Source organism: Nilaparvata lugens, chromosome 10, assembly GCF_014356525.2.
Source record: "Nilaparvata lugens isolate BPH chromosome 10, ASM1435652v1, whole genome shotgun sequence".
NCBI classification, from domain to species: Eukaryota; Metazoa; Arthropoda; class Insecta; order Hemiptera; family Delphacidae; genus Nilaparvata; species Nilaparvata lugens.
Genome location: NC_052513.1, coordinates 7,767,844 through 7,787,428, shown reverse-complemented (window position 1 = coordinate 7,787,428; position 19,585 = coordinate 7,767,844). Strand labels below are relative to the sequence as shown.

General features: G+C 34.5%; 1 protein-coding gene across 1 annotated transcript in view; it reads right to left on the bottom strand.

The window, feature by feature from the left end:
• Nucleotides 1-6,185: 6,185 nt before the first annotated feature.
• LOC111048792 (ras-GEF domain-containing family member 1B) overlaps nt 6,186-19,585 on the bottom strand; it is a 262,880-nt gene continuing 249,480 nt past the window's right edge. Inside the window, exons 7-12 of the mRNA XM_039436610.1 lie at nt 19,019-19,200; nt 14,248-14,399; nt 10,973-11,045; nt 10,113-10,271; nt 9,005-9,162; nt 6,186-6,480 (exon numbers count right to left, since the gene is read on the bottom strand). Coding sequence (XP_039292544.1) covers nt 10,256-10,271; nt 10,973-11,045; nt 14,248-14,399; nt 19,019-19,200 — 423 coding nt within the window. The 3' untranslated portion in view covers nt 6,186-6,480; nt 9,005-9,162; nt 10,113-10,255. The remainder of the gene's footprint in view (nt 6,481-9,004; nt 9,163-10,112; nt 10,272-10,972; nt 11,046-14,247; nt 14,400-19,018; nt 19,201-19,585) is intronic.

Sequence of the window (19,585 nt, the reverse complement as noted above, 5' to 3'; positions counted from 1 at the left end):
GTTTGTTGATTAATAAAGTCCCATGACTCGCCCTTTAGAATTTAGAGATCTCTTAATTCTACCCCCATTGTTGGTTGGTTACATATTTATCAAATATATCCTCCTCATTATATACTATACCCACTTCATAATAGTTTCACATCGATAGAACGAATAAATGTAATATGTAATAATTCATGAGCCATGAACTTTTTATCCACATTTCAAAATGACATCTGTTGTGAAAGTGCTACAGTGTTGAACTTCTGAACGTCTTCCACGTTCATTCCATTTATGATATTCATGGCCCTACAATGTATGTCAGCTTATTCCGGAAAGGGACCTGAGTCAGTTGAGCCAGGACCTCCTATATACTCACGGACCTGAGCCTAGAAAATAAATGGACGCCGTATGTGGTGGTCTTATAGAAATTCCTACTGAGAAAAAACACTAATCAGCTGTTAGAGAGCGTCTAAGTGTGTCGAAATCTCACTTCATCTAGTTCCCGTTTAAAATATCAATGCCGGCCACCACCTACGGCGACCATTTTTCTTTTGTAAGCGCAGGTCCGATATATAGGAAGTCCTGGTTAAGCACAGAAAAAAGATGGCATCTATACTATTTTTTCCCCATGACTTAACTAACTTTTCAGGAACTACAAAAAACTGCCTGCGAGAAGTTCGTCACTTTTCCCTTTTTCTCATAATTCTTTATTATCTCTCAAAATTTCTTGAAAAAAATCGAACTTAATCCTCATCCTCCATGTCGAAAGCTGAAGAATATTGTTGAAAATATTTCCCGAGAAGGGTGAACATCTTTTACATCCGTCACCTAAAAATTCATGGTTGTACGCTCAACCTAAAACCCATTGTCGGAGTGTAAAATGGTAACGAAACGATGCGAAAAGTGTGAAAATTCAATTTGTGCGGTCACAGGATGCGGTGACATGCATATATCACCAACAGTGCCACTAGAAAGGGAACACTTGTAACAAACAGCCATTTGTAGATGTTACGCTAGTTGCCGAATGATTGCGGGGCGTAACCAACGTGACAGCACATGTCGACGATAAGAGAATGCAGAGAGAAGAATGGACGGAGAACGAAGGAGGTGTGAGGGATAGAGAGAGAATGGTTGAAGAATGGTGGAAGGAGGTGATATGGAGAATAGGTGCACCGTGCCTGAATGTCAACTGCAGGGCGTATTTGTTATTTGTGCAGCCGATCTGTGTTGTAAGAGCCGCCGGGCCAAAGTGAATTCCTTCAGTTATAAGTACGACTGTGGAGCAGCGAGTGAAATAAGAAAATGGCAATTTTCCGGACCAGCGGGTTGGAAAAGTGGGTGGCGAGGGGTGGAGAGTGAAGTTGGGGGTGCTACGCATACAGTGCAGTTCGAGGGGATGGTTGGAGGGGGAGGGGAGAATTGTAAGCAACAAAGTTGCGACGCATAACTTTTATGTTGGCGCGTTTGGCAGTCTCCATGTAGCTTTTGCCAGTTTTTGCACTTTCACTTATTTTATTCATCGCCTCCTTTGATTTCTATCCACTTTTTTCTGCTCACTTTTACCTCAATGCCTGTTGTTCTTATTATTTATCATCATCTTATGATTGTCTTTCTTATTTCTTAAATTCTTCTTTTATTCTCATTTTATTTCATCATCCTCTCTACTTACTTCTCTTCTTCTTATTCTATGACACCTTTTAAATCTCTCTCTACATTCTTTCCCTTCTCCATTTTCTTATTACATTCAGTTTTTTCTCCCCTATTTTCCTTATCTCCGCATTTTCCTATTTTCCCTATTTATTCTACTTATTTATTCTATTTATTTTAATTCTATTTTAACTTCCAACAGTTAACTGTTTTTATTTGTAATACTTATATTCTTGTTCATTTGAATACTGTTGTATCTTGTTTACTTGTTTTGTATTGTACTGTTGTTTAGTGCAACGGGTCTATCGAGACCTAGCACGTCATAATAAAAATCAATCAATCAATCAATCTACATTCCTGCATCTTGACTCTAACTTCAGTTGTTTTTCTGTTTGTTGCAAGTTCGGTCTCTAAAGTTTCCGTTACTCTTTGCCTTTCTTACTGAACTATTCAACTTTCATCATAGAAGTTGTTTTTTATTGCAGTGATTAGGCATCTTTTCCATATTCAATTTAGAATCAGGAGCATTGAGAGATCGTCTCATATTATGTAAAATGAGTAAGATATTGAACTATGCATCACTCACGATTGGTTGGTGGATGTATCACAATTGGTGGATGTATCTTGAGCTATCACAATTTTATTCTTGTATAAAATTCTTGTATCAGATAGGAAAGAGCTTACATAGGCAACAAAGGCCTGTGCGTAAGCTCGAGTTATCATAACAATATGCGTTATATCTATAATTATAAAGAGAGATCTCAATTTTTATAAGAGATCTAAACTACGTAAAAATTGAGATCTCTCTTTATAATTATAGATATAACGCATATTGTTATGATAACTCGAGCTTACGCACAGGCCTTTGTTGCCTATGTAAGCTCTTTCCTATCTGATACAAGAATTTTATACAATAATAAAATTGTGATAGCTCAAGAGTTTTATTGTTTAGTATAGTTCTATATTTTGTTGTTTGTTTTTAGTAAGTATATTATATCGTTTCTTGAATTGTATAAACTTTATTGCTCAAGATTCTATGTAACTGCTTTGAATTGTATTCAGAAGGAAAAAATAAATTGAATTGAATTGAATTGAATTGAACTGTTTTATGAATGCTGTAAAATCGATATGAGCTAAATTTTGATAATTTTGATTAATAAATTTATAGATTTCTATAACATTTTTTTTCGTAAATACAACTAAACTAAAAGACAGAAGTCATCCATTCTATTCTTGTTTCAAGGAATATTATAATCAAATTTTGATTTTTTCTGAAAATCTATACAAGATAGAACTTATATACTAGATTGTTAATCTCGTGCCTATACTATAATTTATAATCTCACGTAGAGTTTTCAATAAGCAAGACAACCATGAGAAAGTGTGTTCCTATTCCATTGAAAAGGTTCTGAAAACTGAATCAAAGTAAGGAAAACCATGATGAAGTGTAATCGTGATTTATTAAGAGGCTCCGAAAACTGAATGCATTTGAGGAAATACTAGACATAATTCATTATCATTGGAAGTTCGTGTCTAATCATGATTTCTAGGAGTAATTTGATAACTTTAATAATAATTATGAATTGCAAGTAGTAGTGGAAACCTGTAGTTTCCACTGATAGTCTTTTCACAATGTGTGCTCTTCTCTTCAGACAATGTTTATGAAAAAGTTGATCACTGATTCCGATGTGGGGTTTTGCTTACAGTGAAATTCAGCATCGACATTCATCCTAATTTTGAGTGCCTTGAAATGTATTTATTGATAAGTTACAGGTTTCAGTTGAGTTGAGCCTTCAATCAATCAATATTATTGCTTCTTCACTTCAGATAATTAGATGGCTTTTTATCAGAGAAATACGCATTCGAAACCCGTTTTAACATAGTGACAGCTTCCAATTCTAGTTTAAAGCGTGAAATGAAAGCATAAATAGCTCGTTTCGTAAGACTAATACGAAGACATGACCCAACTTCCACAGATCTAAATCACCAGGAAGGAGAAATTATGTCTAGATGAATGGTTATTTACTATCTAAATAGCCCTTCCGAGCGTTAGTAATACATTTCAACCACATCAGTTCATGGCTCCTTAGAGGAACATTATACCAGCGTGTCCTAGCAATTCCTCATTTCTTCTCTGTGAACTATGTATGAAGTCCCCTGCAGAATGGTTATTACCTACCGTCTGTTCACTTCTTCTCGATGATGATTCGTGAGGTGGATTATTGTGACAGAATACGCAGTACGCTGGTCTCAATTATAATTTTTGAGAGAAAGATACTTACACAATTGAACTGGTTTTATTTGACTTTCTAAGTTGATGTGGTGGATGTCTCCAGTGAATGTAAACGACCTGATGTTGTCAGAAACTCTGGTTTATCATAATAAAATGGGATCAAGAATCTAATTATTTCAATATTTAATCGGTCATTTGTGTCATCATTCCAAATGGTTTCAATCAACTATTAATCATTTCAGATTCGATTTTAAATTGTTCCAATAAGCCAGTGGTTTTCACAATGTAAAGATGTTTTCATTCAATATGAACTTATTTTCGTTTTGAATGAAAAAGACTAGGGAATTGTCAAAAAACCACTGATTTATTGATAATTAGAAAGACCGGTTTCGGTTATTACACCATTGTCAATCTCTGATGAACTCTGATAAGAAAAAAAGTTATTTTCGTTTATCTCTATATTATTATATGGCTTGTATTTCTATCGTATGTATGGTCGTGAGTCCCTGATGGAAGTTCCATCTCACTTGAGTCACAGATTAAATAAGTAATGAGTATTTAAGTAATAAGTATTTACTTCCTTCATGCTTGAGTATAATCCGTTAATGGGCCTCACGGCTGTTATATCAGCAGGGATCGACAATTGAAAGTGCCCATTCGAGTGTTAGGTTTACTATAGAACTTTGGAGTTCGTAGATGGAAAGAAAAATTACTCTTGTCTTACTTCCATTGAAGTATCATGAAATTTGCTACTAGTTGCTCTGTGTCCACCCTGTTGTAGAAGCTGGAGACTGAATTTTCTTGTAGAAGCCGAGTTTTCAGTAGCAGAAGTCTTCGGGTGGTCAACACCATCCAATAATGATTTTCCTTCAATAATTATTATTGGGGTTTTTCTTAGTGTGATTTCCCTCAAATAATCGGATTTTTGGTAGTTAATTCAAGATAGACTTTGAATAAAATTTCACGATAATCAATATTCTGACTAAGAATGAGAAAAAAGAAATCAAGATTTATTTATTTATTCGTGGACAGAATCACAAATCATATAAATATGATTAAAAGGAACAACAGGCTTGGCCCAAATCTATTCCATTCCTAAATTTTGATAAATTAATAAAATGTCCAAAAAATAAGTTAAGTTTCTACTGTAAAACGTTTAAGTTCAATTTTCGTCCAAAAAATATATATAAGCTAAACATTCTGAATTTAGAGAAATTAAAACACCAAACTATATTTAAATATAACACTTAATTATCACTTCATATTAAATTAATCAATGATAATTGAAGTGTTAATCACAACATCCTTTACAGATTTTCCAGGCGAACTCATGAATTTTATGAGGGTTTCTCAATGATTTATTTCATACGATGTCATTGAAAGAGATTCTGATTTCGAAAATTCATAAATTTCCTTATCGAATAAAATTTATATTATCAAATGATTAACAAACCACTGGATGGTGATGGAATATGCATGATTATGATATTTGTATTGAGAATTTTCTGATGTGGTTGAATTGTTAAAATAATTGGGAATTGTACAACCTCAGTTCCATTTTGAATCTAAATATGAATCGGTTCACAGCTCAATAAATCCTGGAGGCTTTTCAGAGCTTTCTGAATCACTAGCGAAACTTTCTGCTTGATCATCAAAGTATAAAGTTAAGAAGATTGGGTTTTTCAGATCTCACAACGCTTTTAAAAGCACTTACAGCGTGATGTTTAAACCTTACACTTTGAGTCTTCTCTCTCTGATTCTCTAAAAAACGACAACTACGTTACAAGTTTTGCAAAAGCTCTGAAATTGCTTTTCCACGATTTATCTTCCTTATTAGATGAAGTATGAATCATTCATTTGAGCTCTGATTCTACCAAACAGAAAATAGCCTTGGGTGAATCATACTGTTGTTTTCATAGCATTTACCATAGTTTTCAAACGCTATCAAGACATAATAATCACTACCATGTATTTTTAAACAAGTGTCTGCGATCATCACAAACCTTCCAACCCGGTTGTCTAAGAAGTCTGTCAAATTATTTATTATAACCGTGATTAAATGTTAGTTGAATGTCACCAATCATAGGAGCGGTATACGTCTTCAATCAGCATTTTATCACAATACTGTATAAATTCAACATAATTTTGAGCAACCGGTTCAGAATCTATAAATATTAAATTTCAATCAATTAATGATCAGCCTTATTCAGCTATAAATTTATATCACAAAAATTAAACTCATGGAATTTTTGCGAGGATATATGCTCAAGTCTTAATCAACTTGTGTGATATGATGAGGTTTTGAAGAAAATATCAACAAACATTTTTCATAACTAATTCCTTCTTTATAAAAGTCATTGTTTTTGAAAAATATTACAACAGATGAGCCTATGATTTGAACATGCTCATATATATTATTTCACAATTGAATGTTGCTAATTGATGATGAGTAATAAATAACTATTTTAAACAGTAAAATAGTAACAATTCAATCCCCATTCATCTCCTTTCATATTTGATAATAGTATCTATAAAATAAGTACACTTATTGGCAGCTCAGAGTTACGAGAACCCGCGACTCACTGGTTTGAGCGAATTGTCGTCAGTAGCTTGATCATCTGTAAGAGAAAATCAAAATTTTAATAATATTTAGATATTTGAAAAAAATTAAAATTTTCATCTTATATGACTCTAGAATTTAAATTACCTTCCAGTGTCAAGTTTTCATCAGCTCATAGAGGTTCAGATTTCAAGGCAAGAAACTAGAAAATATATTTCGATGATATATTTGCATAATAAACCACTTAAAAAATATCCTACACTTTCTATGGGCATATACGTAAAGGCCATTCCACACAGCACGTGGCGTGCGTGGCTGGACGCACGCCACGCCGGCCACGCTAGCCACATGCCAATTCACACCGCCACGACTGTTGCGATGCTATACCGGCCACGTATCCCGTCAGTATGCAGGAAGATGTCAACTCCGACGGTCCCGTGGTGTGAATCTGGATTTTCTTGTGGCTTACCTTGGTTTGATGACTCCAACAGCAGCAGTAGTAATGATAATGAGCTGGTTTTATTGTATTCGGTGACAGCACGGGACCAGTGGGTACATCCAATCAATAAAAAAAGGAAGACCTATGGCGAATTCCATCATTTAATGCGCGACCTTGAGGCTGACAATGATAGTATACGTTCTATACGACAGTATACGTCTAGTATACGTTCTGCGCATGCTCGGACCAAAACGTGGCCGGACACGTTTGAAAAGATCGCTCAGAGAGCGAACGGTAGCCACGCGTGGCTAGTATAGCAAGCGTTGCCGCGTGGCCGTGGCTGATATGTGAATTGCTTCATTTGATTAGCTGGGAAGCGATGTTTTGAAAAGTAGCTAGCGTGCGTCCAGCCACGCACGCCACGTGCTGTGTGGAATGGCCTTAAGGATAAGGAGAATATCAATATGTATTTGCCCTCAACACATCTTCTATAGAGGATAAATGAGACTGAATAGCTTCGTTGAAGTTTTCAGACTTTGAGATGACAAAATTCCAGGATCTCAGATTTTGAGATGAATAATATACAAAAATAAGCCTATACGAGATTTTTTCTACAGTTAGAATATTACTACAGTAGTAATAGTTCGTAGATTAATATTGAAATCATTTATTCAAAGATTGAGTTCATTTTATTGGAATGAATTATTCAAAGCTTGAATTTATGCCACACAATATGCAGGAAATATTATAATAGTTGTTGAAAAGAAGTGACACTTTTCAATTTTCAACGTGAGAATAGAGATTCATGTCGAGAAGCGAGAAAAAATTTTCATTTCATCGATGATACATTATATTCGAAGCGTTGCATGATAATCATATACATACAAGTTAGAATTGATCATTGATAATCTTTTTAACATTCTACATAAATTAATGAAGTGTTGTATTTATATTACCATGGATAGAATATTGCATTATGCTGTCTCTTCTCTAAGATATTCCACTCACCAATGTAATAGGTACCGTATCTACCACTAAATATCATTCTCATTCCATTTCGTTCTCATCTATAACGATTGGTCACTTCTGAAACTTCAATTTTTCAGCAATGGTTAATTTCGAAGTTTTCTGAACAATACTATCCCAAAGCTCCGTTAACCCTACAGAGACACACTTACTTTATGCTAACACAGTAGACACACTGGGGTGTTGAACACCCCAATTTAATTTTGCATTTTTCTTTGAAAAATATGAAAAAAACAAGTACTTGGACCACACTTCATCATTTCTTAATCATTTTTGTTCCAAGTACACACAGAAATCGAAAGTAAAGCACTGCTTATCAATATTTATACTAATTTTAGAAGCACGTATGTTCTGCCTAAGAGTTGGAGCTCCTAATCCGGTTTGAACGAATGGCTTGATCATTGCCAATGACAACTTCATAAAAAACTCACGTCTCTTCATTTCATCGTTTTGAATCTCAAGTTGTAGAGAATCATAGCATTTTTACAATCTGATCCATCATCCCATACCACATTTGTAGTGAGAATACAAGTGAATCTTTGTGATAAAAGTGTTTGATAAAAGTCCTACGTGAAAGACACTCTGGGGTGTTAGACACCCCAAACTAAGAACAAGATGAGCTGGTGACCTTGTAGAATGTTATTACTGACTGGAAGTGGTAGAGAGTAGTTGACAAGACAATACTACAAACCTAATTTAGACTGGGCATAAATTTCCATCTGTTTGATATTGTCAACTGCAGAACAGAAAAAAATCCCAGGGGTGTGAAACACCTTAGTGTGTCTCTTCCAATAGAATACTTTCTTACTATTCCAACTTGATAATAGATGAATGTTTCATCATTCACGGTATAACTCTGCATGATACTCAATAATTTGATATTACATAAGCTCAGAAATCCTTTTGGAATTATCAAATTGAATTAAGCATCCATTTACAGACCAACTCTTGAAATAAAGATAACATTTCATTAATAATTTAAGGTACTTGACAATCGAATTCTATTTTATACAATATTGGGCTATGGGCTATTGAAGACTAAACGTCTTAGAGCGTAACAAAAAACTATTGAATTGATTTCAAAAATATATGGTTACTCATAAAACTGTCTACTCACCCTTCAATATAATTTTCAACTTGAGAACTGTGATGGTTCATTCAAATCTCAACTCCATTGTAGAGTTCAAATCTCGTACAATTTTTATCTTTTTTAAATGTTCGAACTCTTTCCCATTTCCTGATCTCCAAGTGACAGGATCATGATTAAAAGTTTATCTGTAATGGATGAATAGCAAATAAGATTATAATCCTCAACTACGTGCGATTACACTCCAAATATTCATTCATCCTAGCAAACAATATTCTCAGAAAGAGATATATAAAAAGAGTATTCCTTATTATATCCTCAGAGTGAAGTACTTGAAAGGATTCCATGAAAATTATATGGAAACTGGAAGCCTACCCGAAAAAGATTTCCACACTTGATGATTTCTCATCAACCGAATAGTTTTCTCATTTTGTTTCAATTTATTTCAAAATAAATAACTTTTCAATAACTAATTTACGAATCCTCAAGTAGGTCCGATTTTTCCACTTCAACTATTTTGAATAACTTATCCAATTTATTGTAAGTTATTTATTCAAGGATTGAATCAATATTATCATTTATTCTCTCAACGTAAAATATAAGATTCAAACCAATTCAAAGTGTCATACCACAGGGTCTTTCTAAATGATGGATCCATTTTCAAAAATTCGTATTCATTAAATTAAAAATGCAAAATGGACAACTTTTATATCAATGGAGATAGAAAGTTTCAAAGTTTTTTTTGATACCTTACAAGTGTTCAATGTGGCCTTCGGCTGCTGCACAATCTGCGGAACAGTATCACTGCTTCCGTGCACTCAATACACCAGATACGCTTTCTCGCGTATGGGACGAGTTTGACTACCGCGTAGATGTTTGCCGTGCAGCAGCCGGGAGCCACATTGAACACTTGTAAGGTATTAAAAAAACTTTGAGACTTTCTCTTTCCATTGATGAAAAGGTTGTCCATTTTGTATTTTTACTCTAATAAATACCAAGTTATGAAAATGGGTCCATCATGTAGAAAGACTCTGTATTTCTATCAAAGCACGAGTAGAAGAGCAATATTTTTTTCACCATTAAAAAATGATAATTTCTATAAACATTTTTGGAACTTATGGATGGAGAAGATTCTCACCAATTATTCGGCTTATCCAAGCAATATCCAGCCAATCCCTTGAAACTTCAAGAGTGTTGTACTAATGCAGGTGATACACATCCATGTAGCCTCTGCTACGACTCTTTGACAACAGCATTAGTGTGCTGGATATCCTCATTTCGTCATGACATTCTCGATCTGCAACAAGTTTATAATAGAATTCATACATTTTGATGGAAAGATTTATCGAATTTGAGACATGGGACTTGAATGGACATTTAATCATAAAATAATTAATTTATACAATCAATTTCAATGTTGAATTCAAAAATCAATTCAACAATATTTTAACAATTCAACAATTAATAATTTTAAGTGGAGTTCGAACAATCATAATATACTATCAGTCCTGTAGGCAAATTACAACATGTAACTAACGTTGTAAGTGAGATTTTCAGGATAATTATTCCTAAAATAGCAGCATATATTTATATCTGATCTTCATGGGCTCCCATCAACCCATTGGTTCACAACACGGCTTATCAACGTTTTTTATCGTATTTGACGTATATTTCCTTCCCAATAATTTCAAAATCCTTTTTCACAGGATGATGCATAATTCAGAATGATGTGAAGTACAAGGGATTAGTGATTGTATTTGCTTTAATTTGAATAACAAACAGGGTAACAGAGCAAGGAGGAATTGATAGAAATCAGAATAATAGCGGTGACCTCTCTGAAATATAATTGAACTCTATGAAGTTTTCAGGGGACAGTTTCCAGTTCTGATGAACATCATTCAAGTTTGTTTTTCACAGACATTCAAAAGTCTTTCCATTTTCATGAGGGAACAATTCATCCATCAGAACTACGTTAATCCTAGACTCAGCATTACTCACTTGTAAATTTTGTAACTCTCTATTTCGTGTTCGATTTCTGGGGGTTCAATTTCAAACGACGCTAGGTATAATTCTGCAACAGAAGAAAAAATCGATATCAATGTGTTAAGCATAGGAAGAGATTATTGAATAATATAGAGAGCAGTTATATAATAGAATATAATTTACAAACCCATTTTATAATGTATTCATATTGATGAATTCATTTAAGATTCATCTTTCAAATTCATATACATAACATCATAGTAAACATATTACTGAAAACTCCAAACTATAGTAATATGGAATATACTGTATATGCATTATTAGAGAAACCGATAGGATTTATCCACTGAGTGTTTCAATTATAGATGAATAACTTCAAATAGAAATAAGGAAATGAATAGATTCCACAGTACAGGAAATAGGGAGGCTTCGATTATTACAAAATAGATTGAATAAATTTAAAAACAGCACTCAAGTAGCCTTCTTAAACTGAAGCTAAAGCTACTATTAGAACAATTCCATAAATTTCCTCCAAGCAGCTTGTTAAAAGGAACCATAGTAGCTTCCACTAACTGATGAAGACCATATTCATATGAAGATATTATTATATTATTTATGATTATATCATTTCCAAACTCCCAACTTATTTTAATATTATTATAAACTTGAAAATCAAATATGAAATATCAAAAACCTTTTATTTTGTACTTGAAACTTTCAAATATTTTCTAGACTTCATAATTTCATCCTCCAACGTTTGAAAATGTTAAAAATCAAGACTTTCTTTCTCAAACACTAGATTCACCATACATTCAATTTCAAACTAAGCAAATACCAATTTAGGTATAAGATAATCCGTTACTTGAGTTTCATTCTAATGGATGTTGTGGAATTGTAAATTCTTGAGTCCGAAATGCATTTTTTCTTTTATTGACACATCAATATCGATCTCTCAAGAATAAGATACAGTTGAACATATTGATGATGATAAAAACATCACCGTGTTGAATTGACGAATTCCTTAGAAGGCATAATAATAAGAAGCATACATAACTATTTCTTTGTATATCTTAAAAATATATTATAAAATTGATTTTTTCTCAACTTTACAAGAAAAATGGAGGTAATAAATTAGAATTATCAAATTAAAAAAAAAATGTTATGCAAAATACAATGAACAAACATTTTTAAATTGGATAATATATTCTTGAACTTTCTAATTTTGAACTTCTTCTCTATAGGTGTTATAGAATTGTTGAGCTACAATTCTTAGCTTAAAGTAAGCATCAGTTTTTTTTTATTAAAGAACTTTGAAATATAAATAAAGATTCTTAATTTATTGATTATTTTCCAATATTTTAACTATTTTCTTATTTGAATATCTCGTTAGGACCAATCGTTCAGCTGACTTCATCATGAGGTTTAGCTCGATGCTTGTGCAGTGTCATGGTGCGAGCATCAATCAGCAGAAGTGAAACTGAGATTGAGTGATTGAATATTGGGAAAAGCGAAATGAAAGCACGTTAGTCTGCGCTGAGAGTGTGAAGAGTGGTGGGAGGGCTAATGTCCAGATCATGTGGTCCACCCAACTTCTGTCCTGTCATCAAAGCTTTCTCATCAACTCGACTCCAACTTCCACTCATTTCCTCTTTCTCTCACCCTCACATTTCGTCCTGCACTCTCCTCTTCGACCCTCTCTTTCTCTGATTCTCCTTCACACATTCTACCATTCCACATTTTCATATACCACCTCACATTAATTCTACCCTCTTTTTCGCTAAATCCTTCTCTCCATTCTCACTTCCTCCCCTTTATTCTACTAGTTCTCTCGATAATATTTCCAATCTTGTTCATCATCTCTCTCTTACACTTTCCTCCCTCCTGCTTTCTCCTGCCTCGCTACTCTTGTCTTCACACACTCTCACTTCCAAGTTTATTTACACTCACACGAAACTCCCCTCTCTCTTCAACACCATCCTGCTTCCTCCTAGCATGTGACTCTTTTCCCCGTATCCTTGCACAGTCACACATTTCCAATCTCACCCATTTTCTGTCTCATTCTCACTAGATCTTTCTCCACGATCTCCTCTCTCACTTTCATCCACCCTGCTACTACCAGTCATAATCTTTCCTAGTCTATATCCTACCTCCTGAGCTTTCTCTCCAATATTTCCTTCTCATCACTATTCCCTTCTCATTCCCAATTCCACCCACTCAATAAACTGATGAAAATGGTACTGATCACTAACGGAGCATTTCTACCAGTCCATTTTCAACTTCCACTTCTATTCCACATCCCACACAACGTCATAGCAGATGTGCTATGATTCTTGAATCTGTGAACTTGCAGTATTGACGTTTCATTGATCGGTCTTAGATACTAGTGATATTCATTTCTTCCAAACTTCAGTTCATCCGTGAATCAGCCGTTTTGTCTACCCTCTCACTCTTGAAACAATCAAACATGAAATTTTATTCCATCTAACCTTACGTCATGGAAGTTGATAGATGAACTGAAATCTAGAGGAACATCTGAACCTGGAGGTTCTAGACTCTGCAGTAGCGCTCGCAGCTGTTAACTGCTGATATTTGGCTTGTTGTTACAAGTGGGTACTATTTTGTACAAGAATATTGCGCTTGGGATTCAATATTATGCACATTGTTCAGGAAATAAGTATCGATCTTAAACTTCCATTTCAATAATACAAGTTCAAAATTCTTGTAAAATAACAACTTCCCAATTTCCATTCCAATTTTTTTTTTTTCATTTTGATACATGCAAAATTATTAATACTAGCTGGATGAAATTCATTGATTTTCATGTAAGTATTATGAAATGTGAATTCCAGGCACTAGAATTGACAGAGAATGAAATTCAATTTTACAAAAAATAACTAAGATAATAAAAAAAACTAAAATAACGCAAATGAAATAATAACTTGAAACGATAACTGTCTGTGAATAATTTCTCAGGCAATGCCAGTAACTCTATTATAGTCATTTCAGTGATGAAAATTGTGGAATTATGCCTTTGATTCAGCTCCTAAACTTCGTAGATCTTCTATTCGAAATTCAGTTCCGGTTGGAATTCAGTAAACTAACGATTCGCCTCGGAATCACGTATGAAACGCAATCACACTTGATTCTGTCAACGGGATAATGGAAGAAGCGTTCAGCGAGATTACTTAGCACATTGTGAGACGATGAAAGTCATCGGTGGTGGGGGGTGAGGGACAGTGCTTTGATTCAATGAAGAAAGGGCTGAAGTGGTGAAGTGATCAGTTACGAACCAGTCTCCGAGAATACACAACCAGCCTCCATCAGGAAAGCTAAGCTATCGATCCTGTGGTATGGACACTCAGTCGTTTTCCATCTTGTGAACTGCAGCAGCTGGTTCGACAATTTCTCAAAGCTTTCGAATCTGATATGGCCGTTCGGTAACCTGCAAAATCAAACAATGTTCTGTTAGGACGTGCTGTGTGCAAATCTCGAAGCAGCTGCATCCGATATACCCCAAACAGTCAGCATTCCTCATAAATGGCACCAAAGCTTCTTATTCAACCAATACTGAAATTCACTCCAAACTGTGAGCATCGGTTAAATAAGGAGCATTCATATTTCTCATAAGGAATGTTGACAGTGGAGTGAATCTCACAAAAGATGGTGTGTTCAGGCTGCGGTTCTCTCATCAGTTCAGTTCTGTGACGATAAGGTAATTTACAATGATGAAGGTTACTGTTAATATACCGTATTATCTTCCATCGATCACTAATTAAACAATAATTCATGTGTTTCATTGTGACACAATTCCTAGTTAGTATGGCCTGTTTCATAATGGAAAACATGGAAATGAGAATTCACTCCCATATTTCTTCAAAGAAGATGATGTAAAATCATCATACTTGGAATACAATATCAATACTCACTTATACTTGAATATCAGTATCAATACTTGTATTATAATACATAATCAATACCAACATGTTTCTTATTGATCAAATATGTGAATATTAATAATAATAAAAATGGAATAACAAGTATGAAACTAGAGTTAGGCCTACTAAAAAGTACTTTGATCATTCCGCTGAATGGAATAATAATATTTTCATTCCCCCCACTCCACAACATTTTTTATGATGTTTTATGATAGATGCTTTTCAAGGAAAATTGCATTTATTCAATTTATAGGATCCAGCTTTGAAAATCTTGATTTGTCCATTCATATGTCCATTCACTATTGAATATTCGAGAGTACAACTAAATCTCTCCATAGAATGAGGAGGGAAACCTAACGGACAGATATAAAAAGGAATGAAGAGAAGGAAGGCTATGATAGGGATTGATTATATTAGAGTTTCTCATTCATGTATTCTGGCTTATTATGAGATTGACTCATCATAATTTATTATATATAATAAAACATTATATAATTTTCAACAGTAGAGTGGATCCCACATCTCTTAAAAGATGGTGTGCTCAGGCTGGGATTCTCTTATCAGGCTGGCTTATTATATAATTTAAATTATATAACAGTATAGCGATAGTATATTATTCAAATAATTTAACAAAGTATCACAAGCAAGTGATCACAATGGAGATTGAATGAAATTTAAATATCAATACAGAAATATAATATTGTAATGTCACTACATAAATCGGCAGTGTTCCAGCAAATAATTATAGTCGTCTTTCTGAGAAGGATATAAAATAATATCCTTCCCATCAACAAACGAGCGGAGAAGAACTAAGAAAGAATGGAGGAGAGAAGAAGGAAGAGGTAACGGATGGATATAAGAGAGAACGAAAAGAAGTGAGTTTATGATTGGGATGGGGTGGAACAGATGAAAAAATGTTTGAGGAGAGGGACTCATAAAGTAGAGAGGGTGGGTGATAAGTCCATCAAGGAAAGAATATACGAGAGATGGATGTCAACTGCCAAAAATGGTCAACACCAGACAGTGATGCGCGTATTTTATACGTGGAAATATTGCATTGATTGCAGCCATTCGATTTCCGGTGTATTGATGCTCGTTTGATTGGAGCGTATTTTTGTTGAGAGTGCCATTCCAGCTGGAAGTAGTCGCCTCGTTTCACGGTTGACAGTTCACTTCACTCTCAACTCAACTCACTGCTCGATGACGTTCCAAAATATTGTGTCGATGCTTGTGGAAAATGTTTTTATATTGTTGAGGCTGTGTGCTCATCTTTGAGAGTGGAATGATTGGGTTTTGTAGAGACTTGATTTGGGAATATTTCTTCTATCCATATTGACTCACATGAGTATGGGACTCAACTTGTATTTCCATGCACTATTACCCGAATTCAGAACAAAATGAATCAGTCAATCAGTTGATTCAGAGTTATTCTTGGATTGATTATTAAATTCTAGTGAATTATCTAATGATGTTTGATATTTGATTGAAATCGAAGGATGATTATATCAATACAATGCATTAGGATATACGAATAGAACGGTCAGGTCAATGTGTAAGTCGCGTTCACAGTCCACCTTCATGTTACACATTGTGAAGCATAGGATTGAACAAAACTGTAAAGATGTTTTAATCGGCACGATCAATGTACCTAGAATACAATGTATTCTAGGTGGAAATACAATGTACGAGGGCTATTTTTTTTCAACTTCCGATGTGGTATAAAAAAGAAACTAGTGAGAGTAATTGAATGAATTTATTATCAAAAGTTATTTACATTATTAGTTACTTCTCAAGAAAGTCACCATTCAGATTGAGGCATTTTTCATACCTGGGTACAAGCTTCCTAATACCTTGTTTATAGAAGTTAGCCGCCAGTGATTTGAGATGGTTTTTGACAGCATCTTGCAGCGCATCGTCTGTTTGGAAGCTCTGCCCTCCTAGCATTTTCAGTTCCGGGAAAAGGTGATAGTCGCTTGGTGCTAAGTCTGGGCTATACGCCGGATGGTCAAAAACGTCCCATTTAAACCCGTTGTCAAGAAGACGTTTCGTCACAGCAGCACTGTGAGGACGGGCGTTGTCACCCTTGGCCCCCTTCATCATGAATGTCAACTCGTTCATCTTTAAATTTCCTACACCAACCACGCACTGCACTGTCACTCTTAAAGCTTTCACCATATACTCGTTCCATTCTACAGTGAATTTCTGCTGCGGATAACCCTTCAGCTTGCAAAAAACGAATTACACTTTGCAACTCACACTTGGCGGGAGATTCTATCATATTAGCCATGTTTATGTGTCGCTAGATGAACTAGTAATGACGACAGATGGCCGAAAACGAGTGAAGTTATAGTGTGAGATGTGCATAGTCAGTTGCCGTGCATTGTAAGCCAATGCCGCTCACATTGCCAACAAGCAGCACGATCGGAAGTTGAAAAAAAAATAGCCCTCGTATTCTAGATACCTTGGGCACGATGACTTTCAAATGTTATCATTGCTGAAATTTAAAATTTTATAGTTTTTTCAAAGTTTGAAATTTTCTGAATATTTTAAATTGATTTTATTCAATTTTGAAGTATTCTTTTTATTTTAGAATGGTTTTTTGTGTTTTGAACTGTGAATTGAGTGTGTAACTGAAGAATGTTGAAGTGACACATAACCTATAGATACATTTGTACTGTTGTATAAATTAGAATTGGAGCAGTTTTGGGCATGAGTCTGTGGTACTTTTCTGTAAGTTGTATCCTGTATGGTTTAATGAATAAATAAAATAAATCAATAATTGCTAGCTGAATAGTGACATCGATCGGAAAGGTAAGCTCAACCGCAACCCTCTCGTTCTGTTCGCATTCTGATAGAGGGTAACCTCGCTGATCCATAGAGTTTTCGAATCACTTCTTCAGATGCAAACATTTCCAAGAGGGTAACTGGGAAAGCTTCTTTATCACCATATTCGAATATCTCGAATATAGATCGGATTAATATGAGTGGACAAATTTTGATAATTTAATAATCAGAGATAGTCTGGAAATGTTTCTGAAACACATTATCAAGATAATTTCTATTTATTACAAGTTCAAAAAAATCTAGCGTGGTGCACTCACACAACTTTCCTTGCCGTTATGAAAATTGATTAACTGACGCTATTGTTCCCGCGCATCTCAAGTCAACTTTTTTAAGATCTGAGCCAGCTGGTGATAGGACAATAGCGCTGCAGACACACGAAGTCTGCTATCTCTTCATAGTGAATGATTTAATAGAATCAACAGTTGCCAACAGTTTACAATTGAATAATCTTATTTTCTCTAATTTCGAGCTTATTTTCAATTTTAGGTAAAAATGCTACTGAACAATTATTGTAGAGATTTTTATGCTCAATCTTTTCCACTTGAAATTCTTTGTCTAAATTGTATCTGAAGCCTGATAATTGAGAATCAAGAATCAAACTTTGCATAGATGGTGCCGTGCTCCTGAAATTTTTACAGATGTGAGACTTGTGGCAGTTGATAGAGCTTATCAATGAATTTTTTAGGTATAAATTTGATCAAAATCATTGGAGCCGCTTTCGAGAAAATCGCGAAAAACCCTGTTTTTGACAACATTTTCGTCATTTTAGCCGCCATCTTGAATTGCATTTGATCGAAATTGTTCGTGTCGAATCCTTATAGTGTAAGGACCTCAAGTTCCAAATTTCAAATTATTCTGTTAATTGAGAGATGAGATATCGTGTACACAGACGCACATACACTCATACACACACACACACAAACACACCTTTTCTTCTCTCTTAATTACTCCTTCTCCCTCTTTCTTACTCTCTTTCTTTCTCTCTCTCTCTCTCATTGTAACATATTTTATTGTATAATACATATATGTATAATTACATTGTATTGTATCATACATAAATAAAGAAATTTGATCTCTTTCAATCCATCTTCGACTCTTTCTCAGACACATTCCCTCCTCTCTCATCCCCTCGTTCTGCCACCCCTCTCTCGAACTGTCTCTCACTCTCTGTCTTACCCAATTTCTCTTTCTCACACACTCCAAGTTCATAATTGAGAGATAATACCAAATCAATTTAGTTCAGACAAATAAGAATCATCATCATACAAATAAGGATACTTACTGTTGTGAGCATTCTTCAATAAGAAAATAGGCATCTTTGACGAATAAAGAGAAAAAAGGAACAAGTAGTTGAGGTGGGGACTGGACAGCGTCCTGCAGCAGACTTCTGTAGCCGGAGAATTGACTGGATGGTCCCATCGCCGCTTCTAATATCACTAATTCTTGACGGTCCACACGACTCCACTGAAACATCACAAAAATTGATGAATCAGTCAGAAATTGAATAGCTTGTTCCATTGTGTTTGAAAAATAGAATTTGTACCGAAAGGCACATCTCAAATTAGTCATGGATCATGATTGTAGAAAATGGATATTTTATGATCACTCATTGTTGGGAGAGTATTATTACATTTGATTGGAAAAAAGGTTAGTCAATTAATTGTACTAGTGATTCTCCAATCAACTTAACTTTTTACATCCTTATGTGATTTTTCGTGATTCTATTAATAATTATTATTATTCTATTTCTTTGTGTACTTTTTTATCAAGTGTGACTCTAGTACTATATAATAATCAAGAAGAAATATCGATCCTTCGGTTTGATTCAAAGGGAATCATAAATCAACTG